The following is a 27708-nucleotide window of genomic DNA, read 5'->3' as shown; positions in this document are numbered from 1 at the left end:
TAGATGTTACTAGAAATTATATATATAAATTAGGATAGTCTTTTTTTCCTTCTTTAGAAAAAAAAAACTTCTTTTGATCTGCGTGTAAATAACATTGTCTTTTATGATTAAGATTTGGAATTTCAGCAGTGAACACATGCTTGTTTTCTTTTAATAGAAACCTGCTTTAATTAAATTTTTACATATGGAACTCAGTCATAGCTGTTGTATGCTGATACGTTTGCTTTTTCTTTTCAGTACAATTATCAGAATCCTTGGAACTATGGACAGTATTATCCTCCTCCTCCAACCTGATAAAATCAAATAGCAGATGGAGTGTGTGAAAAGTATGAAATTATTTTTCTTTAATGAGGGATGTAAACATAGTACAAGCTTGTTGTATTTGATAACGTGTCTTCCCTGTTTCTGTGTAACATGATTTGTTTAGTAATAGGGGAAAATGTCACTTAGTAGCTTACCACAGATACTATTTCCTACCATTTATAAAATTTACTTTTTATTGGAGAACTATTTTTTTGATTTTTTTGCATTAAGTGGTCTAGAATTCTTTTGCAACGCCTTTGCAACAGAGTTTTGTAGCCTTAAGGGTAGAAAAAAAAACTGACTGCAAATCATGTCAGTGTAGTACGAGATTCTGAAAACACATAAGGGCTGGTTATTAAGGATTTACCTCCTCTTTAAAAAAAATGGATTTTTAACCTTTGCTGACAAGATACTGTCTGTTTTGATTATCCTTATGAATTTGGATCTAACAGCAGAAACAATGCCTGTTAAAACTATTGTCTTGGAATAGAGATAATAAATGAGGAAATGGAATGTTTGCATCCCTTTGAAAAAATGAAAATCATATCAAAACTATGTTGTTTCAGGAGCCTTTGTATTTGGAATATTCATGTTAAACTTGTGAGCAAGCGTTCATTTTGATCAAACTGATCATCTTCATTTTTGTAATAAAACTGAAGACTCATCCAATAATTGTTACGGATTTATTGGGGGGGGATCACTTAAATTTATATTCACCATGTTTAGTGGTTTGTTTTAATATTAAAAATTTATATTCACCATGATTCTGAAGTATACTTCTCTTGAATTCAGCTGTTATCTTCTTGACAGAATTTTAAGTTTTGTAGCATTTTGCTTCTTCTCAGTCTCTATGCTTTTGCCTGCCTTATACAGAAATATTTACATATTTTAAGATGGGTGTCTCTGGCAAGGCTGTCCAAACAGATTTACTGTTACTCCCTTGGTTTGGTGAACTCTTAGTACTGGTTAACCTAATCAGAACATTAATATATTTATACCACACAAATCAAGACACTGGATACATTTTTATTGAGCTTTTTAGTTTACAACATGAGGTAAAAGGCAAATCAGTTCTCTTTAAATGATATTTTACACAGCTGTAGTAAAATATTTTAAAGTTCAAGGGTTTATAATGGATTACATTTCTTAAAAGTTGAGGGATCAAGTAAACATGTTCTAACTTGAATTTTCCAGTTGACTCTTCGCTTAACAATAGTAACCAGCTCTAATTAGATACGTAAGTTTCTTCACGGCCATGTTTTATTGTTGATTTCTTAACTATTTCAGTCAATATCCACCAATTCCACTTCAAAAGTAAGTTTTGCGTTAGGTGGAATTCTATTGAAGAAGTTAAGGTAAATTTGATAAAAGTTGCTTCTTTGCTCACTCCCAATAACCTTTGTCTAAAATTAGAATTTTAGATATTGGTAATTAACTGCACAAGGAGGGCTTTATAGTTGGCACAGGGAGCTAGTACATACAAACCGAGAGGTTCCTAAAACTATTTTTGAATGGATGTCAAAACCTGACAATATAGGTTGACTAGATAAATTGCGCTTGAACTAGGATCTTCCTGCCTCACTAGGTACTCCCAGGTTAGCCACTACTTTATGAAGACTGCTATTTGGTACCTCCCCTCCAACCCCCAAAATGATTTCAGTTTAGCTGGGTGTGTAAGTTACATTAATGCTGTGAATTTTCAGATGTTGAGTTCAGAGAAGAGTGATTTTTATCTGATTGATCTTGAGCTACTTCACATGAGACTGTGAGAGCTGCAGCTGGCTGTGGGATTTTGATAGGCTGAGAAGGCTATGTATTCCCAAGTAACTGTATTAATAACTGATAAGACTAAAAAGGACTTCCAATTCTCTCCTCCCCTAAACTTATTCTAACTGGTCTAACTAGTCCATTGGGAATGGAACCAACAACTAAACTACCTTCCCACTTAGCTACTGGGTTGTTCTGCTTGTAACAGATTGGAATCATGGCTCTTCTATTAATGTTCACTCTGATGTTGGACCCATGGTCTCCTTCATTTCACAACTGGTAATACCCAACATGTGTTCCATTTCTAAGCTTTGAGAACCCAGGTCAATTGCCTGAAATTATACAGTAGCATAAAATCACCATGAGTCATATTTGAATCCTACAGTTTGCTACAGTTGTTTATATTGAGTTGTTTATATTCTTACTCCTTGAAATTTTTCAAACATTAATAGTAGCTTTTCAAAGATAGAAACTTAAATCTCAGTTTAGGTCTTAAAAATTAAGAGCTTAAATAGAAAAGGAAAAAAAAGATGCTAGCTCAAATTAGAATCCCTGTAACAGTATTGGAGGTGTGTTGACACAAAAGCATCTGAATATCAGAAGACTGGTCTGGACATGATCTCTCTTCTAGAGGTTAATAATAACCTAGACAGCATCTTGCATGCCTTCAAGTGATCTTCAACTGTTTTTACTTCTAATTACCAAGGGTTTAAAAAGGATACTTGGCATCAGGCTGTCCTTTCTTTCCATAAGCCCATTCTGGTTCAATCTCCAGTCGAGCCTTTTCTCCTTTACTCATAGTCAAGAGTGCTTCATCCCACTAAAGGCAAGAACATCAAATTAAAACTAATGATACTACACAAAAAAATACATGCAAAACCAGAAGAAAGGCAAGATTACATACAAAGCATTGTTACAGGACTTCATTATGTCCTACGGTAATGTCCTTAAGTGAGTCCCTAAATCTTTGTCCTTCATTGTCTCAATGGAAAAAAAAAAATTTAAGGACATATTAAACAGTTTTTTAGTATAAATACTTTAAGTCTTGAAAATGACATGTCATTTTGTACAAATTTGGATCTTAGGCCAAATTACCAAAAACAAATCAACATAATGGAAGGATATAGAATCTATTAACTTACATATACTCTGTTGAAATGTAACAATTATATAAGCTCAAATGATACAGATTTGTCACACACTGGAAGTTAAGAATTTAGTTGAATAGAACAAATTTACCAGTAAGCACATTAGTTATAGAAACCAAAAAATAGCTCAACTTGATATATCAAGTTGGTATAATCAGGTAGTAGTAAAAAGTGATTTTCGAAACCTTTAGTTTCAAGATGTTTTACCATCTATTTTGCGCTCTGGATATGATTGAATAGTATTTTAGGTCTTACCACAGTACAAAGAAAAACACATTGAGGGTTCTCGTAACTGCACTTAAATAGGCATTTTTGTTATTAATGTTTGTTCTGAATACAAAGAATTTAGAACAATAAGCAGGCCCTAACGTGACAACCTGATTCAGTTGAGGATGATGGTCAGCTCTGCTTTTGCATCTCCTTTTGTACACTGCAACGGTCAGTATGCTGCTGCTGCTGCTGCTAAGTCGCTTCAGTCATGTCCGACTCTGTGCGACCCCATGGACTGTAGCCTACCAGGCTCCTCCATCCATGGGATTCTCCAGGCAAGAGTACTGGGGTGCCAGTGCCTTCTCCAGGTCAAGCCTAACTTTCCTTTTTCTCAGTTTCTCAGTTTCCTTCTGTTATCTCTCTCACACATAAGGGTAGGTAAAGGCATGATTTTTTTTTTGGTGTTTGAGCAAATTGTGAGAGGTGAGAAGGCTACAGGAAAAACTCCTAAAAGCTGTCAGTACTTCAGTGGATCAGGTATTTTACCTTTCTGAATCATGTGTAAGTGGTACAATAGATACGTAACATTTTACAGGAATCATACAGACAAATTTAGAAAACCAAACTTGTCAGTAATTCTAACAATTACTTCACGGAAAAAAAATAATAAAAGAGGTAAGCATGGAAGGAAATAATATTTGAGTTTCTACTATATTACATACTTTAAGTTATACCCATTTAATGTTGTAACAACCTTGGAGTAGGTTGTATTGTATGAAACCCAGAGAACTTAACTTGTGCCAGCTCAGTTAGCAGTAACAGTGAAGTGAAAGTCGCTCAGTCATGTCCGATTCTCTGCGACCCCATGGACTACACAGTCCATGGAATTCTCCAGGCATGGTAGGCTGTACTGTATGAAACCCAGAGAACTGAACTTGTGCCAGATCAGTTAGCAATGCCAGTGAAGTGAAAGTTGCTCAGTTGTGTCTGACTCTTTGTGACCCCATAGACTACCCAGTCCATGGAATTCTCCAGGCATGAATATTGGAGTGGGTAGCCGTTCCGTTCTCCAGGGGGATCTTCCCAACCTAGGGATTGAACCCAGGTCTCCCACATTGCAGACAGATTCTTTACCAGCTGAGCCACCAGGGAAGCCCTTGATATGAAACCCCAAAGTTTGTTTTTATTGTATCCCCAAACCTAATTCATTATGTTATGCCACAGGCAGCATGGGCCAGAATATATACTGGTTCATGGCCAGTTTTTACTTACCCCTCTGATAACTTTGCCTATCCCAACCTTAAAACTTAAAGGCTTGGCATTTTTCTTCTTCTTTGAACCTGTAAAACAGATTTTCCTTATAATTAACGATGAAATTAAGTTCCAGTTGAAAAACAGTGATTTAAGTCTTGCAATTGACTTCAGAACTTACCATGCTATGCATCTGAAAATAAAAATTCAGAAAGCCAAATAATTCATCAAGAAAATTTTGGATGTAAAAATAATTATGGTCTAAAGGAGGGAGAGGGAAAGGACCTATATTACACCATTAAAATAACACTTCTGCCTTTTACATTAGAATACAAATGCCTGAATTTGGGGCATTAATAAAGATTAGACTAACCTTTAGTTTTTGCTTTGCAATGACCAAAAGGTCTTTATTTACATGCAGCCAACACACAGTAAAGTGAAAACCTCTTACTAGTATTAATATATTACAAATGCAAAAGACTTCTGGAAAAAAAATGACAGCCAAAAAAAGGTACTGCCAACACAGATGTTTTGCATGCCTTACAGCCAAAATGATAAGATTACATTTAGACGTACTCGTTTGAATTTTAGACTTACTTGTTTGAATATTAGTATCAAAAACAGTCCCGTCTTGTAGTGTTCCTGTATACCAGCAGTGAACAACATCTCCCTTTTTGGGAAAGTTGGTTTTATCTCCTTTTTTAAGAACAGATTTTGTATATTTTGGTGGACCCTAGAAACAAAAACAAAACAGAGTTGTTAACTCATGTCCTTTTTTTAGAAGGAGGACAAAGAGACTACTTAACACGGCCAACTGTGACCTAAGTCCAGTCTGTTTACCTTAGTAGCTGCAAAAATTCTGCCCAGTATATAAAACGTCTGTCAAATTATTATTGTCACTGATACTAACACTGCTAGGAATGAGTGAGCTTAGTTACTAGCAAGATATTATCAAAAGTGGCAAGATAATAATTTAGCTCTACTGAAGCTTAGAGCAGTCCTTAGCTCTAGAAAGGCTGTCCATTTGCAGAAATAGCTTTATCTGGTTCTTCCAACCTTGTTACCAAAATGTAAAACCTGGGTTGGGAAAGATGAGGCAGATAAACCCACATCCTGCAGTGAGGCTCGAATTAATTACTTCCATTGCCAAGGACATCATGTACATTAGAAAAAGGCTAAAAATAATCAAAAGGAAGTTTCTTTTACTCAGTCCAACTTGGCTATAGAATAGGATCTTAAAATAGCTTTGAAAGCTCAGAACTTCTGGCCAGACACAGAGGCAATGTAAAATACAAAGTTAGAGGTATTTCACAGGAAAGGCTTACTAACTATAAACCATTGGTTCTTAGGGTTTTTTTCTTACTGAGTACACCAAAGGGAGAAAACACATTCCAAGTCAGTGTTTGGCTCACTGAAAGTGGCCATACTCAACCCCATCTTATGAGAAACCAGTTGCTGTAAAGCAAATACTTTTTCTCATTCACCTGAGAAAGTAAGAATACATTATATACAAACCTCATCCAGAGTCTCTTCAGACTTGGTTTCTTTGGGTTTATCTTCATTAAGCTTCACATTTTTCACCTGCTCAGACACTTTACTTATACTTTCAGTACCCTTGAAACGCTGTAAGGAAAATGATCTGATGTTTATCAGATTCATTCTGGCTAAAAAACAAAACTCTTACGGTAAGCATTTTAATCAACAAATTATGTATCTCAAACTATCCCACAAAATAAATTCTGAAATGAGACCCATAACCTTTAGAAAGACCAACTAAGACTCAGAGATATGAATACTATTCAATTAATTCTTTTTTTTTTTTTGTGAAAGGTGGTCATTTCATAGTTAACACATATTAGGAAGAATTTCTTGAAATCTTTTTTAAAGGCTCAGCCTAGATCTAACCAAGATTTTAAATTAATTAATGCAGCTGATTTTAGATTTATAACTTTTCAGCATCCTTAAGAATTTGCTGATTAATTTAAGCTTCCAGGGAATTATTTTTAAAAAATTTGTTCTCATTCAAAATATCAAAACATCCCGCCATATGGCAGATAAGCCATGCTAAATTTGACAATCCATTTATGATTATAGTTAAGAAAAAGTGCAAGTGGAAAAATATCAACATAATCTGCAAGTAAATGCATTTAAAACTTCTTTTGGGAATAAAATATCTAAAGTGATACTGATAATAAAACAACAGTACTCACCTTACTTTCGAAAAGATGGTTATAGGCTGTAACCAAATGGTCCTTGTTAGCTGTCTTGGCCACATTTTTAATGTTTCCTAATAATTTATGTTCTGCAAGAAACTGTAAAGAAAAAATTTTGGTTAGTCAAAATAATTTCCCTCATATAAGAGAGGGTGTAAAACAAGAAAATGAACTTTTATGTTAGCAATTATGATGCAAGTATGTTTTCAATCATACTACTAATGATAAATGAAACATTTGATTTTATACTCTGTGTGCATGTGTTAATCACTCAGTCATGTCCGATTCTCTGCAACCCCATGGACTGTAGCATGCCAGACTCTTCCGTCCATGGAATTCTCCAGGCAAGAATACTGGAGTGGGTTGTCATTACCCTTCTCAAGGGGATCTTCCCAACCCAGGGATCGAACCCATGTCTCCTGCATTTCAAGTGGATTCTTTACCATCTGGGCTATCAGGGAAGCCCAATGATAAATGAAACATATTTTACACTCTACTTCGTAACAAAAAGAAGATTTAAGGAAGGTTAAAAAAAAACATACTGTGTACATGTGAGCACACTTTTAACAGCAAGCACATTTAGGTAACTGGGCAAAGCTACTCCCAGCCAGATGTTACTTGGCCCCTGCCCTGGGAGCCTCCAGTCATGTTGGGTTTAGCTATCTTGACATATATGTAACCCAGTCTTGGCACACCCAAAAGCACTGTTACACAACGCTGGATACATAGTGTTTGAGTGTATAGGCTGTGGTGTCAGACCATTTAGGTTAAAATCCTAGCTGTCTGATTTTAGACAAGGAATTAAGCTGTCTCAAAGGCTCAGTTTCTACATCACTTTGAAAGATCAATAACAGCATCCTATGTTAGAGGCTTCTTGTAAAGATAAATGTAGTAATCCACTTTCAGTTACACAGAAGAACTCAATACATATTAACCTGTTTGATTTATAAAATAATGTATTTAATCTAACAGATTTCCATTTCTCTCAAATATAAGCCTAAGTTGTAAGAAACACCAAAATACCACTACTGAAATATCAAATCATCAGTCATGTACCTTCATCTTGAAACCGTGTATTTTATCTACTCTATTATTTCAGTGAAATATGAATTGGCTTAAGAGAAAATAATTCCACTAAAATGGTACAATAGTATAAAATGGTATCTCTGAGGCATGTTCTTTTCATTTCACCCTTGTTTCCCCAAACAGTATAGTTCTTGCTGTACATGTTGTAAAGTATTTGCGGATGTCAGGATTATCATTCAGGAGTATGAAGCAAGAGGCAGAATAACTGGATCAATACCTCTCCTTCAAAAACCTGCAAAATTATAAACTACAAGCTTCTCAAAAGAGCCCAGATGCAATTTTTCTAAATGAAGTCTAGAAATTAAGTTAAAAATGGTTGGGATACTACATTTAGACTGTGGCTTTCATTTTCCCTACGTGAGAGATGCTGAGGGCACACAAATTTGTACAGTTGTTCAGCAATTTAAGATATCTGTGCTAAGTTGCTTCAGTCGTTCCGGACTCTTTCCGACCCTAAGGACTGTAGCCCGCCAGGCTCCTCTGTCCATGGGAATTCTTCAGGCAAGAATACTGGAGTGGGTTGCCATTTACTCCTTCAGGGCATCTTCCTGACCCAGGGATCGAGAACCCGCGTCTCTTAGGTCTCCTGCATTGAAAAGCCGAGTTCTAATTTAAGATATGAATGATATTAATTTCCGAAGGAAAAAAAGCCGTCTGACAAAAATAACTTTTGACTACAGAGGATGGTTAAAATGGAGACTGTGCTGAAAAATGCGGGGCGTAAAAGTATGAAGAATTGTCAAACAGATTTCTTAGTTTATAACAATAAGAGACCACTGTACACAAAATACGCAAATAACTCCCCTAAACATAAGGGTGAAAGGTCATTTGAAGGGTCGATATCTTAAAAGTTAATCCGCAAACTACACACTTATTAGTGTTCAGCGTTCGGTAATCGATGAGAAAGGCAAATCGCAATCCGAAATTTTTTCCCTAGTAACATACACTCCCCTCCAGGGATCTCAACCAAGCCTCCAATCCTCGGGCTCCCGTCTCAACCCCCAATATCTCCTGGGTTCCTTCTCTTTCACGGCCTCCACCCTCACTCAAGGATGTCAATAAGGTTCTAAATCTCCGATTGCTGCGTGCCCCAAAAGATAAAGCTCCTCCACTCGCCCAAGCAGGGCCGGCCTGAGGGGCGGGAGCGCGCCTCGGGAGCGCACGCGGGGCCGCTCCGGCCTTCAGGCCGCGGGCCGCTGGAGAGCGGGGGCGGGGGCACGGAGGAATACGGAATGTATGGGCATCTACGGGGGGGTGAAGTGTCCCTCAGCCGCACCAGCCCGGCCGCCCCGCCAACTCCGGTACCGAATCTGAACCGTGATCCTGCAGAAACTTGATAATGTCCTTCTTGGGGAGCTGCTCGCTGCGCAGCTGCTCCACGGTCCAGGCCCGCTGCGGAACGGCCGCCGCCATCTTCCCCCGCTGCCTCCGCTTTACTGAGCCGGCCCGCCTGGCTTCGGCATCGCCCCGCCCCAGGGGCGTGGCGCGGGCGCGACTCGGAGCTCGAGGGGGCGGGGTCACCGCGATACCCCGCAGGATTGGGGCCAGTGTTTGAGTGACGTCAAGGCTGTGCTGTGCGGGCCTCTTTGTTGAGTCCGGGGTAAAACCCGTTGAGGTGGACCCGAAGACTGACTCCGCAGAAAAGCGGGAGATAGCATCTATTCACAGTCGGGACCCTTGTGAGGCGACGACCGCCGGTGGTAGCGATTGTTTACCATCCATTACCCACATTTGTATATTAGCGACAAGCTGCTGTGCATTTAAAGTCGACAATCTGTTTGAAGAAAACAACAGTATTCAGTCATCTACTCTCATTTTACCTAGTTCTACCCTAAAAATTAACGGCTGAATTGGCTCAGTCCTTGTCCATCAGAACAGCCTATATCCTACCACTTCCCTTTTAAAACTCACACAAATGAAACTAGAATAGCAACCTGTTCCCTTTCCCTTCCCAAATACAAACACACGATAAATAGTTTGTCTAAAAGCAAGTCCAGACACTTGACCAAATAAAACAAAACACGCAAGATGATGCTTGCTCATAGTGGTGATGAGCGGGTGACATTATTAGTGGTCCAGAGAACCTCTTGATGTGTGTGTACTTTTCCTCAATACACAAGGAATCAAATATACAGAGGTTACTCAAAGTCACCAGGTTTAGAGTGGAGAAATCCGGAATTGTATCCAAGTTGGAGGCAGAATGCTATCGCTAGAGTAGAAAAATATCACCCAGACGCTGATTTTACTGCTCTATATCGTTTATGAAGATGTAATGATGGAGCATCAGAACACCTTTTTTCCTTTGGAATTTTCCAACGAATATCAGGACCAAACCGTTCACTTCCCTTTAAACAATAAAAATATTAAGATAGGAGGTTGCTACTCCTGAAAAAGAGAGCTGGCATTTTGTTTTCTCAGTCTGGATAAAGAAATGAGGTGTTATTTAATTTTGTCTAAACACGTTTGTTTTTCACCTCATCTACCGATTTAAAAACACAGCCAATAACAAGGAATAAGGTACGTTAGACGCTCAGTAACGTTAAGTTTAAAAAAAAAAATGGCTATGCGTTGTTTCGGGACCTCAAGGTTATTTCAGTTCAGTTCAGTTCTGTCACTCGTGTCCGACTCTTTGCGACACCATGGACTGCAGCAAGCCAGGCTTCCCTGTCCATCACCAACTCCCTTATTTACTATATCATTTTAAGCAATATCACTTTACTCTTGAGGCCAGGACATAAAATCACCTATTGGAAATGGAACCCAAATTTAGAGTCGGGAAAAAAATTGACAAGGGGACAAAATTTAGAGTAACTCCATGATAATACGCATGCGTCTCCTAGAGGCCCGCGGGGTTTCCGGGAAGACCGCCAATCATAGTCCCCACGCAAACTCAGTGGCTGCACTTTCAACAGGATAAACGGGCCTCAGTCCCGCCCCCTGGTTCCTCTGTGTTTTTTACGCGAAGGTAACCGATGGGGATTGGAACGGAGGCTGTTGCGCTGCAGCAGCTGCTGGCGTCTGAGGGGAGCCTTCGGTGGTCGGCGGCCTAATGAGCGGACGGCAAAGAACGCTTTTCCAGACGTGGGGCTCAAAAGTTTCTCGGTCCAGTGGGGCTCCGAGTTGCAACTCTGGAACTGAGCGGCCTCAGAGCACAGGCATCTCCAGGGCGCGTTTTTCTGCAGTGGCAGAGGCGGCAGGGGCGGCCGAGGTTGAGCCTGAGTCAGACGACGATGTGTTGCTGGTCGCGGTGTACGAAGCAGAGAGGCAGCTGAGTCTAGAGAATGGCGGGTTCTGCACCTCAACGGGCGCCCTGTGGATTTACCCTACTAATTGCCCAGTGCGAGACTACCAGCTGCACATCGCCAGGACCGCCCTGTTCTGCAACACGCTGGTCTGTCTGCCCACCGGGTTGGGAAAGACCTTTATTGCCGCTGTGGTCATGTACAATTTCTACCGCTGGTTCCCTTCTGGCAAGGTGGTTTTCATGGCCCCCACGAAACCCCTGGTGACACAGCAGATCGAAGCTTGCTACCGGGTGATGGGTATCCCCCAGTCCCACATGGCCGAAATGACAGGTATCTTAGAAACAGTGGACTAATTTGAAATTAAGAGCTGGGCACCCAGGGGAAAGCATGTGTTCTGATGGAACTAGCACCGAAGGAATTCCGGACCCATGTGGAATAGACCCCAGATCACAGTATGCTTATTTTACCTCTTCTCTCTTGAAACATCATCTCCTTGTAGCAAGTCCAGCTCTCATGGGGTTGCTTTATTCAATCTTCAGAGAATTTCTTTAGCTTGTCAAAGCTTTTTGAAGTGGTTATGTGTGTATACCCCATTGGTAAGTGAAAGAGGTTTTCTGCCTTTCTTACTCAGATTTCCCAGGTGAAGAATTTTCTTCTCTTCAAGTATTATGTCGTTTTACAAGGATTCTCTAAAGGCAGTGTAGTTGTGATTTTCGATAAAAGCCGGCATTGACATCTGGACTACAACAAAGCTTTAAAATGTTGCTCAAATTAGCAGCAAATGTTGTCAAATTAGCACCTTGGAAGCAGATCACCAATGCAGGAATGCATTCTGAAAATAGGCCAGGTTGTTTATATTTTACAGGTAACAGTCTGAAGTTTAGAATGTGCGATGTCACTTTTTTTTTTTTTTACAGGATCTACTCAAGCTTTCACCAGGAAGGAAATCTGGGGCTGTAAGAGGGTTCTTTTTCTTACGCCTCAAGTCATGGTAAATGATCTTTCTAGAGGAGCTTGCCCAGCTGCTGAAATAAAGTGTCTAGTTATCGATGAAGCTCATAAAGCCCTTGGAAATTATGCTTATTGCCAGGTAATCTTGTTAAAAAGTATTTTATAGTGTAAAATATTGTGGTAGAGCATTTTGGGGAATAATTTTTAATGATGGAAGTTACTGATGGCATTATTATTATGAAAAGCTTTATACCTATTACCTTAACAGATGATGATAGAAATACTTTCCTTCATCCATTGAAATCAGTGTCTCTGCTGGTTTCTTTTTTTTTTTTTTTTAACTTTAACAAGACCATTAGTGTCAGATGTAGATGATGAGAATCTCCTTGATCCAAAGTAGGGTATGGATGGAGACTTGAGACTAAGATAGTAGTCAAAAGATTGGTAGTGGATACGCATTGTTATTCCCTGTCAGGTAAAATAGTAACTGAGAGTTATTGTTTTGAGAAATGAATGACATAATGTGTGTAACATACCTACACTGCCTTCCAGTTAAGTACTATGGGAATATAACGTACAAAAGTGAGGAGGTGGGATATGGCCTGAGAGGCACTTAACATCAGGTCATGAAGGCATTTGTATTCTATGCTTAACCAGTTTGAATGCCCTTTGTAGGTCATAGGGGATGTAGATGGTAGAGACTCACTGAAAAATCTTTAGCTGGGATGATACTTAGGCCTTAGGAAGCATCACTACGAACAAAGCTAGCGGAGGTGATGGAATTCCAATTGAGCTATTTCAAATCCTAAAAGGTGATGCTGTGAAAGTGCTGCATTCAATATGCCAGCAAATTTAGAAAACTCAGCAGTAGCCACAGGACTGGAAAAGGTCAGTTTTCATTCCAGTCCCAAAGAAAGGCAATGCCAAAGAATGTTCAAACTACCACACAATTGTACTCATCTCACACACTAGCAAAGTAATGTTCAAAATTCTCCAAGCTAGGCTTCGATAGTACGTGAACCGAGAACTTCCATGTGTTCAAGCTGGATATAGAAAAGGCAGAGGAACCAGAGACCAAATTGCCAACATCTGTTGGATCATAGAAAAAGCAAGAGAGTTGCTTTTTTGACTACCTCTTTTTTATCTACCTCTGCTTTATTAACTATGCTAAAACCTTTGACTGTGTGGATCACAATAAACTGAAAAATCTTCAAGAGATGGGAACACCAAACCTCCTTACCTGCCTCCTGAGAAATCTGTATGCAGGTCAAGAAGCAACAGTTAGAACCAGACGTGAAACAACAGACAGGTTCCAAATTGGGAAAGGAGTACATCGAGGCTGTATATTGTCACCCTGCTTATTTAACTTATATGCAGAGTACATCATGCTAAAGCTGGGCTGGATGAAGCACAAGCTGGACTCAAGATTGCCAGGAGAAATATCAATAACCTCAGATATGCAAATGACATCACTATTACGGCAGAAAGCAAAGAGGAACTAAAGAGACTCATTTTGAAAGTGAAAGAGGAAAGTGAAAAAGTTGGCTTAGAACTCAACATTCAAAAAACAAAGATCATAGCATCCAGTCCTATCACTTTATGGCAAATAGGTGGGGAAACAGTGGACACAGTGAGAGACTTTATTTTCCTGGGCTCTAAAATCACTGCAGATGGTGACTGCAGCCATGAAGTTAAAAGATGCTTACTCCTTGGAAGAAAAGCTATGACCAACCTAGACAGTATATTAAAAAAGAGACCTTCCTTTGCCAGCAAAAGTCTGTCTAGTCAAAGCTATGGTTTTTCCGTAGTCATGTATGGATGTGAAAGTTGGACCATAAAGAATTCTGAGCGCCAAAGAATTGTTGCTCTTGAACTGTGGTGTTGGAGAAGACTCTTGAGAGTCCCTTGGACTGCAAGGAGATTGAACCAGTCAATCGTAAAGGAAATCAGTCCTGAATATTCATTGGAAGGACTGATGCTGAAGCTGATGTTCCAATACTTTGGCCACCTGATGCAGAGAACTGTCTCCTTGGAAAAGACCCTGATGCTGGGAAAGATTGAAGGTGGGAGGAGAACGGGATGACCGAGGGTGAGATGGTTGGATGGCATCACCGACTCAATGGACATGATTTGAGCAGGCTCCGGAAGTTGGTGATGGATAGGGGAGCCTGGCGTGCTGCAGTCCATGGGGCTGCAAAAAGTTGGGACACAACCGAGTGACTGAACTGGGGTGATACTTCAGATTTAAAAGAGATTAGAGGAGAGAAGGGTAAAGGCAGGGAGTACAATGAGAGATAGGAGGAATTTAAGATGACTCCCAGGCTTCAAACTTGGAAGATTGGCAGGATGGTGATGCAGTTAGTCAAATGGAGTTCTGGAAGCAGAGAACATCTGAGGTACTGTGGAAGGAGTGAGTGCAGTTTCAGATTGTTGAATTTGAAGTGTGTGTGAGGAATCTAGGAGTAGATATTTAGTAGGGAGTGGGTGACAGAGAAGTACAGATCTCGATGGAAAGTTCTGAGGTAGAGATACAGAGTAGATATTTAGTAGGGAACGGGTGACAGAGAAGTACAGATCTCAATGGAAAGTTCTGAGGTAGAGATTCAGATTTGGAAACCATCAGCATATAGGTGGTAGGTAGTTAAAACAGTAATAGCTGGTGATACTAGGGAGAGGGAGTAGAGTCAGCCTAGAGAAAAAGTTGATTTATTTAGTGCAAAGAGATGAATTTTACTGCCAGTTTGTGATTTTGTAAAGCAGTTTTGGGGGGGACTTTATTATATCTCTGTATTTTCTTCTTGAGAATTGTCATCTTAGAGTTGATGTCAGTCAGGAAATGGATATATTTTTCCATTCATGTCTTTCCAAGTTAAGTTAATACCCAATGTGTTAAAAGTTTCTGCTTGGAGAGGGGCATTTATAAAATTTTATTCTAACTGTATGGAATTCATTTTGTACTTTTAGCTTACGTTTATTCTCAGTCTCTCAGTCGTGTCCAACTCTTTGCAACCCCATGGACTGTTGCCCACCAGGCTCCTCTGTCCATGGGATTCTCCAGGCAAGAATACTGGAGTGGGTTGCCATTTCCTCCTCCAGGGGATCTTCATGACCCAGGGATCAAACCCAAGAATCTTGCATGTCCTGCATTTGCAGGCAGATTATTTACTGCTGAGCCACCTGGGTAGCGAAATATATATAGCAACTTTAAAAAAAAATATTTACTTATACTGGTCACACTGCATGCTTTGCAGGATCTCAGTTCCCTGACCAGTGATTGAACTTGGGCCATGGCAGTGAAAGCTTGGAATCCTAACCATTAGGCAATCAGAGAATTCCCTTTAGCAAATTTATCTTCAAAAAATTTCTTGGTATTAGGTGATTTTTTTTCTTAACTACAAGGCCTAGGCTTTTATTGAGTACAGTGAGACATGACTGACTTCTTTAATATCTAAATAGCACTGCAAGTTCTTTTAAGATTTGTTTTTTTTGATGTGGACCATTTTTAAACTCTTTATTGAGTTTGTTACAATATTTCTTATGTTTTATGTTTTTTCAGTATTGAATTTTTTACAGTATTGTTTCTGTTTTATGTTTTTTGGTTTTTTTGTCCAAGAGACATGTGGAGTCTTAGCTCCCTGATCAGGGAGTGAGCCTGTACACCCTGCATTGGAAGGCAGAGTCTTAACTCCTGGGCCTCCAGGGAAGTCCAAGCAATGAGAGTTTATACTGCGTTTAATATTCCAGATAGTTTCCAACAGGCACACAGCTAGTTGAAGAAGTTAGCTTCCTGGATTACAAACACAAAACCACTTCTACAAAATGTTTGAGAATCCCTCCTGGAAAGAAAATAATATATCTGGGATTTTATCATTTATCAGTTGTTAATTAGGACAATTGTTCTTAAGTCTCCTCCATTAAGTATTATTATTATTATTATTTTTTTTTTTTGGCCCTTGGCAACAAAAGTGCAGAGCCCTAGCCACTGAACCACCAGGAAATTCCCTATAATGTTTTATCTTTGATATCTATTCTGTATCATGTTTTTAAAAACTCTATAAATGGTATTTTTTGAGTGTTAATATTCAGTTTGCATTTTGTTGATTTCATCATTGACATTGGTAAAAATTAGAGCAGTGTTAAGATAACCTGGTTTTAGCACTATTTACAATGGTAAGACATGGAAGTAACCCAAATGTGCATGGACAGATGCTTGGGTTAAGATTTGGCGTGTGTATATGCCAAATGTATGCTACCCACACACACACACATACACATACATACATACATACACACACTTGATGTCTCAACTGGTAAAGAATCCTCCTGCAATGCAGGAGACTCAGGTTTGATCCTTGGTCAGAAAGATCCCCTGGGAAAGAAAATGGCAACCCACGCCTGGAGAATCCCATGGACAGAGAAGTCTGGCAGGCTACAGTCCATGGGGTTGTAAGAGCTGAAAGCAACTTAGTGACTAAACCACACACACACACACACACACACTGGAATATTACTCAGCCATAAAAAGTGAAATACTTTTGGCACTCAGTGAAATAAGTCAGAGACAAATACTATACGATATTAGTTACAGAAACAGACTTACAGACATAGAAAACAAACTTAGTTACCAAAGGGGAGAGGGGGAGGGGGAGGGACAAATTAAAGGTAGTATCAGATTAACAGATACAAACTACTATATATAAAATAAATAAGAAGCAAGGGTTTACCGCAGAGCACAGGGAATTATGCCTATTATAATAATTTATAATGAAATATAATATGCAAAACTACCAACTCACTATGCTCTACACCTGAAACTAAGACAGTATTGTAAACTATACTTCAACTAAAAAATAATACTCTGCTTTTAGTTTCCTCCAGCTAATGTGAAACTATGGATACTAAAAGCTGTTCTGCAACTCAGTTTACTTAGGGTCCTTTGATTCTGTATCAGAGTATATGCTGCTGCTGCTGCTGCTGCTAAGTCGCTTCAGTCGTGTCCAACTGTGCGACCCCATAGACGGTAGCCCACTAGACTCCCCCGTCCCTGGGATTCTCCAGGCAAGAATACTGGAGTGGGTTGCCATTTCCTTCTCCAATGCATGAAAGTGAAAAGTGAAAGTGAAGTTGCTCAGTCGTGTCCGATTCCTAGCAACCCCATGGACTGCAGCCCACCAGGCTCCTCTGTCCAAGGGATTCTCCAGGCAAGAGTACTGGAGTGGGTTGCCATTGCCTTCTCCTATTGGGGCATATGGGAATCTGGCAAATTATACCAGAAGTGAGTGTTGAATTCTAAATGCAAAGCCTAGAATGATGCTTTGGTGCCACTGGGAAAATGTTTTAGGTTTTAAAAGGGGATTTAGATTTTAAGAATTATCCCTATTTAATGTTATTCTTTTACGAATAAACAATTTAAAAATTGTGAGCCTTCCACCTGAAATCTAACTTCTTTAAAATCTTTCCTAAACAAAGCTTTTTTCATTACAAATTAATTTCATGTTGGTGTTTAATTTTTTTCTATTTTTATGTTATGACTTATCTTAATCTGGCAGATGTACATATGGATATAGCTGTAAGACTAGACTGTGACCTGAGCAATGGAGAATAGACTTGAACTTTTTCTACCATTTGCTCTTGAATTATCCCTCTGCATATTTTGATTTGCCTCAGTATAGGCCTTGATGTTGTAGCTTTATATGCAAAAATACACTGAATAGTTTAGAAGAAACCCTAAAGTGTTTCTCATTGGTATAGAGTATAAACCGAAATCATTTGCCGTTCAGACAACATAACTAATGATGGCTCTTTCTGCTAGCCCATCAATACTCTAAGGAACAATGATAATGGACCATATATAATAGCTTGTTTAACAGAATTATTTTTACTTTTGTGTTGCATAGATGAAATTAAAGAATTGTTTTTTTCTTTTTTCTTTTTTTAAGGTTGTAAGAGAACTAGTCAAATATACGAATCACTTTAGAATCTTGGCTCTTAGTGCCACACCAGGTAGTGATATAAAAGTAAGTAAAATTTATTACCATTTAAGAAAATAAGAACTTTTGTATGTGACCAAATCAGTTTCCCATTCTAGTATTTAGTTTAACATCAGGAGTACAACATTTCTTATAAGATGCCTTCCTTTTCTTCTATGGTTGCAGGAAATTGTCTAGATTAGTAGTTTTCAGACTTCAGCATGCCAAAGAATCACTTGATGCTGTTAAACTGTTAGTGTTTTCAGTTCTTTTTAAATTTTATCTTGAAATGACTTTAGACTTCCAGAAAATATGCAAAAATTAAAGTCTCTGTATATCTTTCACTCAGCTTCCCCTCTTAATGTTATCATTTTACATAATTGTAGTCAAATGATCAAAACCAGGAAATTAACATTGGTACAATACTAGTAACTGATCTGCAGACCTTATTTGAATATTACCAGTTTTCCCACCAATGTCATTTTCTGCTCCTGGGTCCAGTCCATAATCCCAGACTGCCTTGAGTTATCTTGTCCCCTCAGTTCCTTCCCAGCTGTGCCAGTTCCTCATTCTTTTCTTGTCTTCTGTGACCCTGACGCTTTTGAAGAATAGGTGTCAGTTATTTTGTTGAATATCCCTCTATTTGCAGTTGTCTGACATTTTCTTAGGGCTTCCCTGTTGGCTCAGTGAAGACTGGAGTGAAACCATGTATGCATTTTTGACAAGAATACCCCAAAAGTGATGCTGTGCCTTTCTTAGAGCATTGCATCAGAGAATACATGATAATTTGTTTTTTTACTGGTGCTGTTAATCTTGACTTGGTTAAGATGATGCCTTTCTGATTTCTACATTGTAAAACTCCTGTTTTTCCCTTTGTAATTAAGTTTGTTGTAGGGGAGATATTTTAGCACCCAGTGATGGTTCTTGCTTGCAACAATTATTTCTGTGCTGTTTGCCTAATAATTATTTCCTTTTGTTTACATTTCTTTTAAATTTTTAAATTTTGAATTCTTCTGTAGTGAAGAGCTGTCTTCTTATTTATTTTTATTTCAGTTCTTTACATCAATACAGACTAATGGAGATATATATACTGATGGAGATATATATACATATATATGTGTGTGTATATATATATATATATATATATATATATATAATGAACTACAATCCAGTACCATCACTAATAATTTTTTGTTCACATTGTTTTAGATTTGACTACTGGGAATTCCTTAAAGATGGCTCCTGTGCCTTTAGAAAGCACTCTTTCGCTTGTTTGTTTGTTTTGAATACTTCTTAGCCTACTAGAATCACAAGATATTTTATGCTCATTTAGTATTTTTCCTGTTCCCTCTGTGGAATGAACCATTTCTCCAGGGAGCTTGGGTTTCCTTTATTGGAGGATGGTAAAAATGCAGATTTTGAGCCGTGTCCCATGCCACTCTAATTTAGTAGTTGTGAATGGTCTTTTGTGTTGGGTTTTGGATAACTTCAAAGATAGCTTTCAGTTCTGCCAAGCCGTAAGACTTTTCCTTCTGTCCACAACCTCGATTATTTTTAGAAATTTCTGTTCTTTTGTTTCCTGCCAGCCTTGTTTAAACATGCTTAATGGTTTTTAGTCATCTTTTAAGTCTCCTCCTAAATATCACCTCTTCAGAAAAACTCACACTTAAGCTATCAAAAGTCAACTCTTCCTATCTTGTGATTTTCTTCTTAATATCTATCACAGTCTGTTATTCTTTTACTTATTCACTGGTGTCTTTTTCTGCTGAATTAGTAGCTACTGCTGAATTAGTAGCTACATGAAAGTAGGGATTATGTCTGTCTTGATATCTCTGTCACCAATTCAATATCTAGCATGTGTCAGTTACTCAAATATTTGTTCAGTGATTAAAAGTACTAAAGTATTACTCAATTTTATAAAATGGTCATACATTTACCCTAGATATTGAATGTATGTGGACCTTAAGTAACTACTCTTAGGCATGATACTAGCTAGGTGTTGGGAATACAAAAGATGTGATTCTTGCCCTAGAGTACTTTTTATCTGAAAACCCATGAGGTTTTTCTAGTTTAAAAAAAAAAAGAGTTCTTAATTTCTAGATACTTTCAGGATTCTCTCTCCCTCCTACCATCTATCTATCCATCCACCTCTCCCTTCCATTCTTTCCATTATACTCAGGAGTACTGTGGTCTAATGGTACAGCAATTATACCAACAAGTTTTTTGTTTTTTCTCATATTCTCTATTTTTACAATTAAGTTCCTTTATAAGCTTTGGTTGAATGAAATTTAGCTTCAGAAATGTATTGACATATATATATATATATATATATATAAATTTAAATGGAAAATATTTCACTCATTTATTTAAAAGATTTTTATTGGCCACACCACACAGCTTGTGGGATCTTGGTTCCCCGAGACTTAACCACTGGGTTGCCAGAGACTTCCTTCTACTCATTTATTAATAATTGATTCAGTGTAGGACCTGTTCCCTCAGTTTCTTAGCAAGTCAATTAGTAAAGTATTCCTGAGATACAGTTGTATGCTTTAATACTAAAGAGACTTCTCTGTTTTCCCCATTAAAAATCAGTGAAAAAAAGTCATTTGCCAAGGAATCAGGAAGTCTGGGTTTTAGTTCTGGCTCTAAAACTGACTGATATATTTTGAGGATTTGTTTTGCTAATCTAAAATTTCTCTTTTGTCTGAGTCTTTATTGGTAGGAAAACACAAAAAAAAATATATTGAGGAGCTTGCTGGACATTTACTAATATTCTTATATCTTAGATGCTTGGCTTGAAGGGCAGCATACAAGAAAGATGTTATAAAGCCCTTTTTCCTCTATTGCTCCACTTCTGATGTGCTGTGCTTTATAGTTTTAAAAATATTTGAAGATAAAAGTTTCTAACTTTTTTCAAAAATATATTGCTATCTTATTTTTGTTAGTGACAAACTAAAACATTTAAAGAAGTAATATAGTATATAATTGTACTTAATTGATTTTCTGTAGGCTGTGCAGCAGGTTATTACTAATCTACTCATTGGGCAAATAGAACTTCGTTCTGAAGACTCTCCAGATATTTTGCCGTACTCTCATGAAAGACGAGTTGAAAAGCTTGTTGTTCCTCTTGGTGAAGAACTTGCAGCTATCCAAAAGGCATATATACAGGTAAGCCATTTTTATCATAATTCCGGGTTTGTTTTTTTTAATTACATATTTATTTATTTTGGCTGTGCTGGATGTTCCTGTCTGCTTGGGCTTTCTCTAGTTGCAGCGAGCGGGGACTACTCTCTAGTTTTGGTGCACAGGCTTCTCATTGTGGTGGCTTCTTATTGGGGAGCATGGGCTCTAGGGTGCACAGGCTTCAGTAGTTGTGGCTCCTGGGCTCTAGAGCACAGACTCAGTAGTTATGGCACATGGGGCTTAGTTGCTCTATGGTATGTGAGACTTCCTGGACCAGGGATCAAACCTGTGTCCCCTGTACTGGCAGGCGGATTCTTCACCACTGAGTCACCAGGGAAGCCCCAGGGTTTTAATAAATGAACTGATAATGTGATTATTTTTGTTAATAAAATCTTACTGTGAGAGTATATAGTCATTTTATATAATTAATATGTTGAAAAATTCTTTGAAATTAAGATTTTTAGTAGGAGCACCTTGTTCTATTTGTGCTGGCAGACTATGAGTTAAAGAGGAAATACATAATGATGGACCATTTCTAGAGCCAATAATAGGCTTATATTTTATATTTCTTAAATAAACCTTTTAATTGAAGTGTAACCCTCCCCCACCAAATATATGGACAGCAGAGTACACACACTCAAAACATGTATCCAGATTCAATTAGAAGTTTCTTTGTAAGGAAATATATTTCAATCCCTGATCCCTGTATAGCAGTGTTTCTCAACTATCTTGCCTACTTGGTGGCATTTGGCAATGTCTTGACACATTTTTGGTTCTACTAACTGGGGGGAGTGGGGTGTAGACTTGCTACTGGCATCCAGTGTACAGAGGCCAGGAATGCTACTTTACATCCCACGGTAGACAGGAAACCCCCCCAATAAAAAAACAATTACCTGGTTCAAATGTCAGTACTGTAGCTATAAGAGAAACTGCTTAGACGGTTATCACTTTCAATGGGAGAAATTTAGGATAACAATTAGTTTCTAAGGTTTGTGATTACTATCATGCTAGGAGAATACCTTGTTTTCATATCCTTATTGCTGTGGATTAAAGATGGCTACAAATTTCTTTCCACTGAGGGGCAGGGTACATTTCTCTTTCCCTAGAATCTAGGCCTGCCCTCTGCTGACTTTGACCAATAGAATGTGATGAACCCTGAGCCATGGTGAGCCTCAAAAGAAAGGAGAAGCCAGTAGATAGGTAGAAGTGAGGGTACAGACATGTGATCCCAGTTGACCTGTTTCAGCTAGCCCCAAGCCATCTGAGGCTCCAGGCATCAGGAGCAGAGACGAGCTTTCACTGCAGTGCCCTGACAGATTTCTTTTTGATTTTTAATATTTTGTTTTGCAGTAATTTTAGACTTTTAGAGAATTTGCAACAATAGTATGGAGAGTTCCAGTGGAGAGATACTTTGAGACTATGCAAATATATCTTGTTTCAAAATATTTTGTTCACTAACTTGAAAATATAATGACGGTTCTTGCCTACAACAGTTAATTCTGTATTTGCCTAATCATATTTCTTGTTTCCCTCATTTTTTTTTGCATTTGTTAATTTGAATGCCTGTATAATGAAGGGCTATTTCTTCTCCCTTGTTTATTTTTTCAATTCTTTATATTAATGTGGATAATTTTTATACTAATGGATAATTATTTTCTCTTGTGGGTTAAGTGCTGTACTATCATTATTAATTTTATTGCTCAGATTGTTCCAGTGTGGCCATTAGTAGCTCCTTTAAGATGGCTCCTGTGCCCTTTAGACATATGATTTTTTGCAAGGGGTCATCAGGGGAGGCCTGTTGTTGTGTAGTCGCTCAGTCTTGTCGGACTCTTTGCGACCCTGTGGACTGTAACCCGCCAAGCTCCTCAATGCATAGGATTCTCCAGGCAAGAATACTGGAGTGGGTTGCCATTTCCTCCCCGACAGGGGAGGCCTAGTTCCTCACTTTCTGGCATTACAAGATATTTTATAGTCATTTAGTAGTTGTTCTGTCCCAGCTGTGGAATCAGCCATTTCTCCAAGGAATCCTTGTACCTTTTATGGAAGAGTTGTGTTTAAAGACCAAGACGTGGGAACTGGATATACTCGTTGTTACTGTGTTGTCATCCCTTCTAGGCCCTCTCCGTGACCTGCTTGAATTCTTTCCTGCAGAAAAACAATCAGGAACAAATAAAATGGGTGTTTTAATCTATGATATTTTGAATTAGTTTGTTATTCAAGAATATGTAAACAAAATGTTTATCTATCATTTAACCTTTAATACATCTTAAAGAGAAATTTATAAAAATATGGTTTGATTTTTGTTTCTAAATTACTTATAACAAAATTTTAAATGTTAGTAATTTAAGATGTGGCAGAATCTTTCTGGTAATCATCTCATAAATACTAATACATTTGGTTATAATTAAATCACTCCATTTTTAAGAATATAAAATTGTAATTTGTACAATCACATGTAATTTAACTTCATTGATTTTTTTAAGATTGCTTCTTTAGGGAACAGGTGTGAACAGCAAAGCTGGAAGAGAGGAGAGATTGAAATGTACTAAAATAGCTGCATTTTAGGAAATAAAACATAGGCACAAATTTGATTGGTTAATTACATATTGCTGTAGTCCATCTTCATCTGGAGAGCTATTTTTACCTTCACTGTGGAATCAAGCTCAGGACCTTTTATCCAATGTTCTCTGCCTAGATTGCTCTGTCTTTAGAACTTCTTGTGCTAGACCTACTTATCATTCTGATGTCAAGTATTAACCTCTTAAAAGAAACTATCTTTGGTGGCATGAACACGTGGAGGGCTGTGGGAGCCTGGATGCCCAGCTCTCCCCTGAGAGTGCTACTGCTGTCACCCATGCAGCAGCAAGCTCTTTCACTTGCCCAGCCCGGGTCACCACCTTTCCTGCAGCTCTGTACCAGAGACAGCCCTGGCCCAGAGTAGTCTACCCCCAGCCAGGGGCTTTCGAGGGGAAGGGCTGCCCAGAAGAGGAAGGGTACTGGGCCAGGTCAAAATCCAAGGACCTGATCCTCTACATCCTGGGGCCAGACACAGGGAAAAGGCAGGGGATCACGGCAGCACTGTTGCTGCTGCTCCCAGTGCTAAGTCGCTTCAGTCGTGTCCGACTCTTTGCAACCCCATGGACTGTAGCCCACCAGGCTTCTCTGTCCATGGGATTCTTCAGGCAAGAATATTGGAGTGGGTTGCCATGCCCTCCTCACTGCTGCTCCCATCCCTCCCGCAAAAAAATAGAGAGGAACCATCTTTGTCCACCTTATATAATAGTAACCCCCTTCCCATCATACAGTATTACAATGTTTTAAGTTCTTGTATACATTTGTCATAATCAAAATTGTCTACTTTCTTTATTTCTTTATTCCTTTCTTCCCTCTATTGAACGTAAACTTTATGAAAGTAGAAATTCATTTGTCTCAGCCACGGTATCCCCAGCATCAAGAACAATGCTTTATACATAGTATATTTTTAATGAATATTTTTGAAAGAATGGATCAGTGAATGAAATTAAAAGTATTCAAGGCCATTTTGACTTTGTCATCACTCCGCAGATATTTATCAGACTTGTTCTAGGCACTGATGATGCAACAGAAAAAAAAATCAAGGCCCTCCTTTCATTGTGCTTAGGTTAGAGAAAGGGGAGGAGAGTTAAGAAATAAACAGCTAAACACATATGTTCTTAAATTATAATTGAATCTAATAATTGATTCTGCTGACTCTTATATGGATATTATCTGGGGCTAAATGTCAAGTACTTTAAAATTTTATCATCCTTCTCTGTTTACTTGAAGTTTGCATTTTAAGACTAGTATATAATTTAATATATATAACTATTTTACTATGTGAGAAAATGATTGTATTTGAAAAAGGATTTTAAAACAAAAACTAAATTTCTTTGAAACTTGCAGATTTTGGAAGCATTTGCCAGTTCTTTGATTCGGAGGAATGTTTTGATGAGAAAAGATATTCCCAATCTAACAAAATACCAGATAATTCTTGCAAGAGATCAATTTAGGAAAAACCCATCTCCAAATATTGTGGTAGGTATTTGAAAATAAATGTTGATGATAGACTAAGTTCTTACTCAAAGCAAGGATGAAATGTAAATAATGATTGGTTTTTGGTGTATATTAGCTCATCAAGAATTCAGGTATGATTTATATAGTTTATAGTGAAGTGAAAGTCGCTCAGTCATGTCTAACTCTTTGTGACCCATGGACTGTACAGTCCATGGAATTCTTCAGGCCAGAATAATGGTGTGGGTAGCCTTTCCCTTCTCCAGGGGATCTTCCCAACCCAGGGATGAAACCCAGGTCTCCCATATTGCAGGCAGATTGTTTACCAGCTGAGCCACAAGGGAAGCCCCAACTTTTATACAGTTTATAGAAACACCAAAAAAATCTAGCAGGAATACAGTTTGGTAATGTGAATTAAGACAAATTTACCTTATAACATTTTTTAAAGTTTATTTACTTATTTGACTGTGTCAGGTCTTAGTTGTGTCATGTGGTGTGCAGAGTACGTGGGCTCAGTAGTTGTGGCCATGGGCCTAGTTGCCCCACAACTTGTAAGATTCTAGCTCCCTGACTTGGGAGCAAACCCACTTCTTCATTCCAAGGAGGACTCCCAACCACTGGGATCACCAGGAAAGTCCTTATCTTGTAACTTTTAAAATTGATCTTTCAGTTCACTTCTGTTCTGCAAAGTCAAAGAAGGGTCATAGGAAGGTAGATCTTAACTAACTTTTAGACCTCTAGCATTTAGTCTTAATTCTCCTTACTAAAGTCAGAGTAAACATTGCAGTAAGCTTCGTATTTTTAATCTCCTTTGGGAAAAAAATAGATGGATAGGGAACAGATCCCTCAAGTTAGGTCCAAAGTCAGAAGAGATGCTCACAGGCACAAAAAGGCACTGAGTCATTCTTGGAACTGAGAGAGAATGCATGTGCAAAAGAACAAGACAATTGAGTAAAGGTATGAAGGAGACAGCGAGTAAACTGATTTGATGGAGGTAAAGGATTGAGGAAGTCAGATATGTTAGTTACTCTAGTTTGTTACTGCCTGGGAGTAGCGTTAAGTGTTACACTAGAATTAAGGACTTTATTCTGTAGTATCTGGGGAACCACAAAGGGAGTCTTCTGTGAAATTGCGATGTATTATTTTAAACTTTAATAAAGTGTTTAAAGTTTATTCTAGGAGTTAAAGTTTCATTGAAATTTTAAATTGTAAATCTAAACCTGTTGAACTTGATGCACTGATGATATTGTTTTATCCTTTTAGGTAGTTAGGGTGCCATTTTAGAACATTTATCACTATCCTAGAAACATTTAAAATGAGTTGTAACTGGTGTTAATTGCTAGTAAAAATGTAAGGTATTGAATAATACTCTTCATCTCTTATAAAGGAAAATAATTAAAATACATTCTCAGTGGTCTTCTTTAAAGGTATCTTATCATATAGATACACCCACCTATAGTCTCCTAAAAAGAATATGTACGTCACTTTTCCTTGAGAGTAGTGGTTAAAAGCACAACGATACTGGGCCAGATTTCCGGGGTGCAAATAGTGACTCTGCTGCTTACCACCTGTATGAGCTTCTGCATCTCTAAATGGGCATGACGGTAGTACCTGCCTCCTAGGTATTAAGATTGCTAAGTTTGTATAAGTAACACTGTATTGTAACACTGTCTGGTGCTCAGTGTCAGATGTTACTGTGGCATGAGTACTTGGTGTTAAATGTTACTGTTAAAGACACTCAGTATGTGTCCTGATGTCAGAAACCATGTGGATAGGCCCATATCTGTTTTATTTTGCCTTGTATCCCAAATGTCTGTCTCAGTTCAGTTCAGTCGCTCAGTCGTGTCCGACTCTTTGTGACCCCATGAATCGTAGCACGCCAGGCCTCCCTGTCCATCACCAACTCCCGGAGTTTACCCAAACCCATGTCCATCGAGTCGGTGATGCCATCCAACCATCTCATCCTCTGTCGTCCCCTTCTCCTCCTGCCCCCAATCCTTCCCAGCATCAGGGTCTTTTCCAATGAGTCAACTCTTCGCATGAGGTGGCCAAAGTATTGGAGTTTCAGCTTCAGCATCAGTCCTTCCAGTGAATACCCAGGGCTGATCTCCTTTAGGATAGACTGGTTGAATCTCTTTGCAGTCCAAGGGACTCTCAAGAGTCTTCTCCAACACCACAATCTGTCTCAGTGCTTAGCAAATAGTAGATGCTTATTATATTGTTTAGAAAGACCAAATGAATCTATATACTGCTAGTAATTTACCTGTAAAGAAAAACAGCATATGATAAATATTCAGCCCTTCATTTATTCTCTTTAAAATGTAAGTTTCCTGTTGAATTAAATGAAGGGGCA

At 38.4% G+C, this 27708-nt stretch overlaps 3 protein-coding genes across 12 annotated transcripts in view; 2 read left to right on the top strand and 1 right to left on the bottom strand.

Moving 5' to 3' along the window:
- Positions 1-1067, top strand: part of PRPF39 (pre-mRNA processing factor 39) — a 32585-nt gene extending 31518 nt beyond the window's left edge. For all 6 annotated transcript variants that reach the window (XM_081548464.1, XM_081548463.1, XM_081548468.1 and 3 more), the window contains one exon: positions 238-1067. In XM_081548464.1, the coding sequence (XP_081404590.1) occupies positions 238-294 (57 nt within the window). In that variant the 3' untranslated portion in view covers positions 295-1067. The remainder of the gene's footprint in view (positions 1-237) is intronic.
- A 242-nt stretch (positions 1068-1309) lies between these two features.
- Positions 1310-9452, bottom strand: FKBP3 (FKBP prolyl isomerase 3). Its single transcript, XM_081548470.1, has 7 exons — positions 9284-9452; positions 6890-6991; positions 6195-6302; positions 5277-5412; positions 4701-4768; positions 2793-2890; positions 1310-1641 (listed from the first exon to the last, which is right to left on the bottom strand). The coding sequence occupies exons 1-7, from the start codon at positions 9389-9391 to the stop codon at positions 1587-1589; spliced, it is 675 nt and encodes a 224-aa protein (XP_081404596.1). The 5' UTR covers positions 9392-9452; the 3' UTR covers positions 1310-1586.
- A 56-nt stretch (positions 9453-9508) lies between these two features.
- The window catches only part of FANCM (FA complementation group M), a 106300-nt gene continuing 88100 nt past the window's right edge, over positions 9509-27708 (top strand). For 3 of the 5 annotated variants that reach the window (XM_081548451.1, XM_081548453.1, XM_081548454.1), the window contains exons 1-5: positions 10921-11553; positions 12141-12313; positions 18114-18191; positions 21153-21311; positions 25248-25379. In XM_081548451.1, the coding sequence (XP_081404577.1) occupies positions 11028-11553; positions 12141-12313; positions 18114-18191; positions 21153-21311; positions 25248-25379 (1068 nt within the window). In that variant the 5' untranslated portion in view covers positions 10921-11027. Of the gene's footprint in view, positions 10496-10920; positions 11554-12140; positions 12314-18113; positions 18192-21152; positions 21312-25247; positions 25380-27708 lie in introns of those variants that run through there. The other 2 variants (XM_081548456.1, XM_081548455.1) reach the window with 2 other exon arrangements.

This window comes from Giraffa tippelskirchi, chromosome 12, assembly GCF_054371585.1.
Source record: "Giraffa tippelskirchi isolate mGirTip1 chromosome 12, T2T-mGirTip1v1.2.pri, whole genome shotgun sequence".
NCBI classification, from domain to species: Eukaryota; Metazoa; Chordata; class Mammalia; order Artiodactyla; family Giraffidae; genus Giraffa; species Giraffa tippelskirchi.
Note: the sequence above shows the minus strand (reverse complement) of the source record. Positions and strands in the feature narration are given on the sequence as shown.

What these genes read in the sequence shown, in the direction of transcription:
- FKBP3 (XM_081548470.1), bottom strand. Translation starts at nt 9,391, where the DNA reads ATGGCGGCGGCCGTTCCGCAGCGGGCCTGGACCGTGGAGCAGCTGCGC. An exon ending in ACCATCTTTTCGAAAGTAAG is followed by an intron (nt 6,303 to 6,889) that starts GTGAGTACTGTT and finishes TTTTCCTTACAG; the next exon opens with CGTTTCAAGGGTACTGAAAG. An exon ending in TGATACTAATATTCAAACAA is followed by an intron (nt 4,769 to 5,276) that starts GTAAGTCTAAAA and finishes TCTGTTTTACAG; the next exon opens with GTTCAAAGAAGAAGAAAAAT.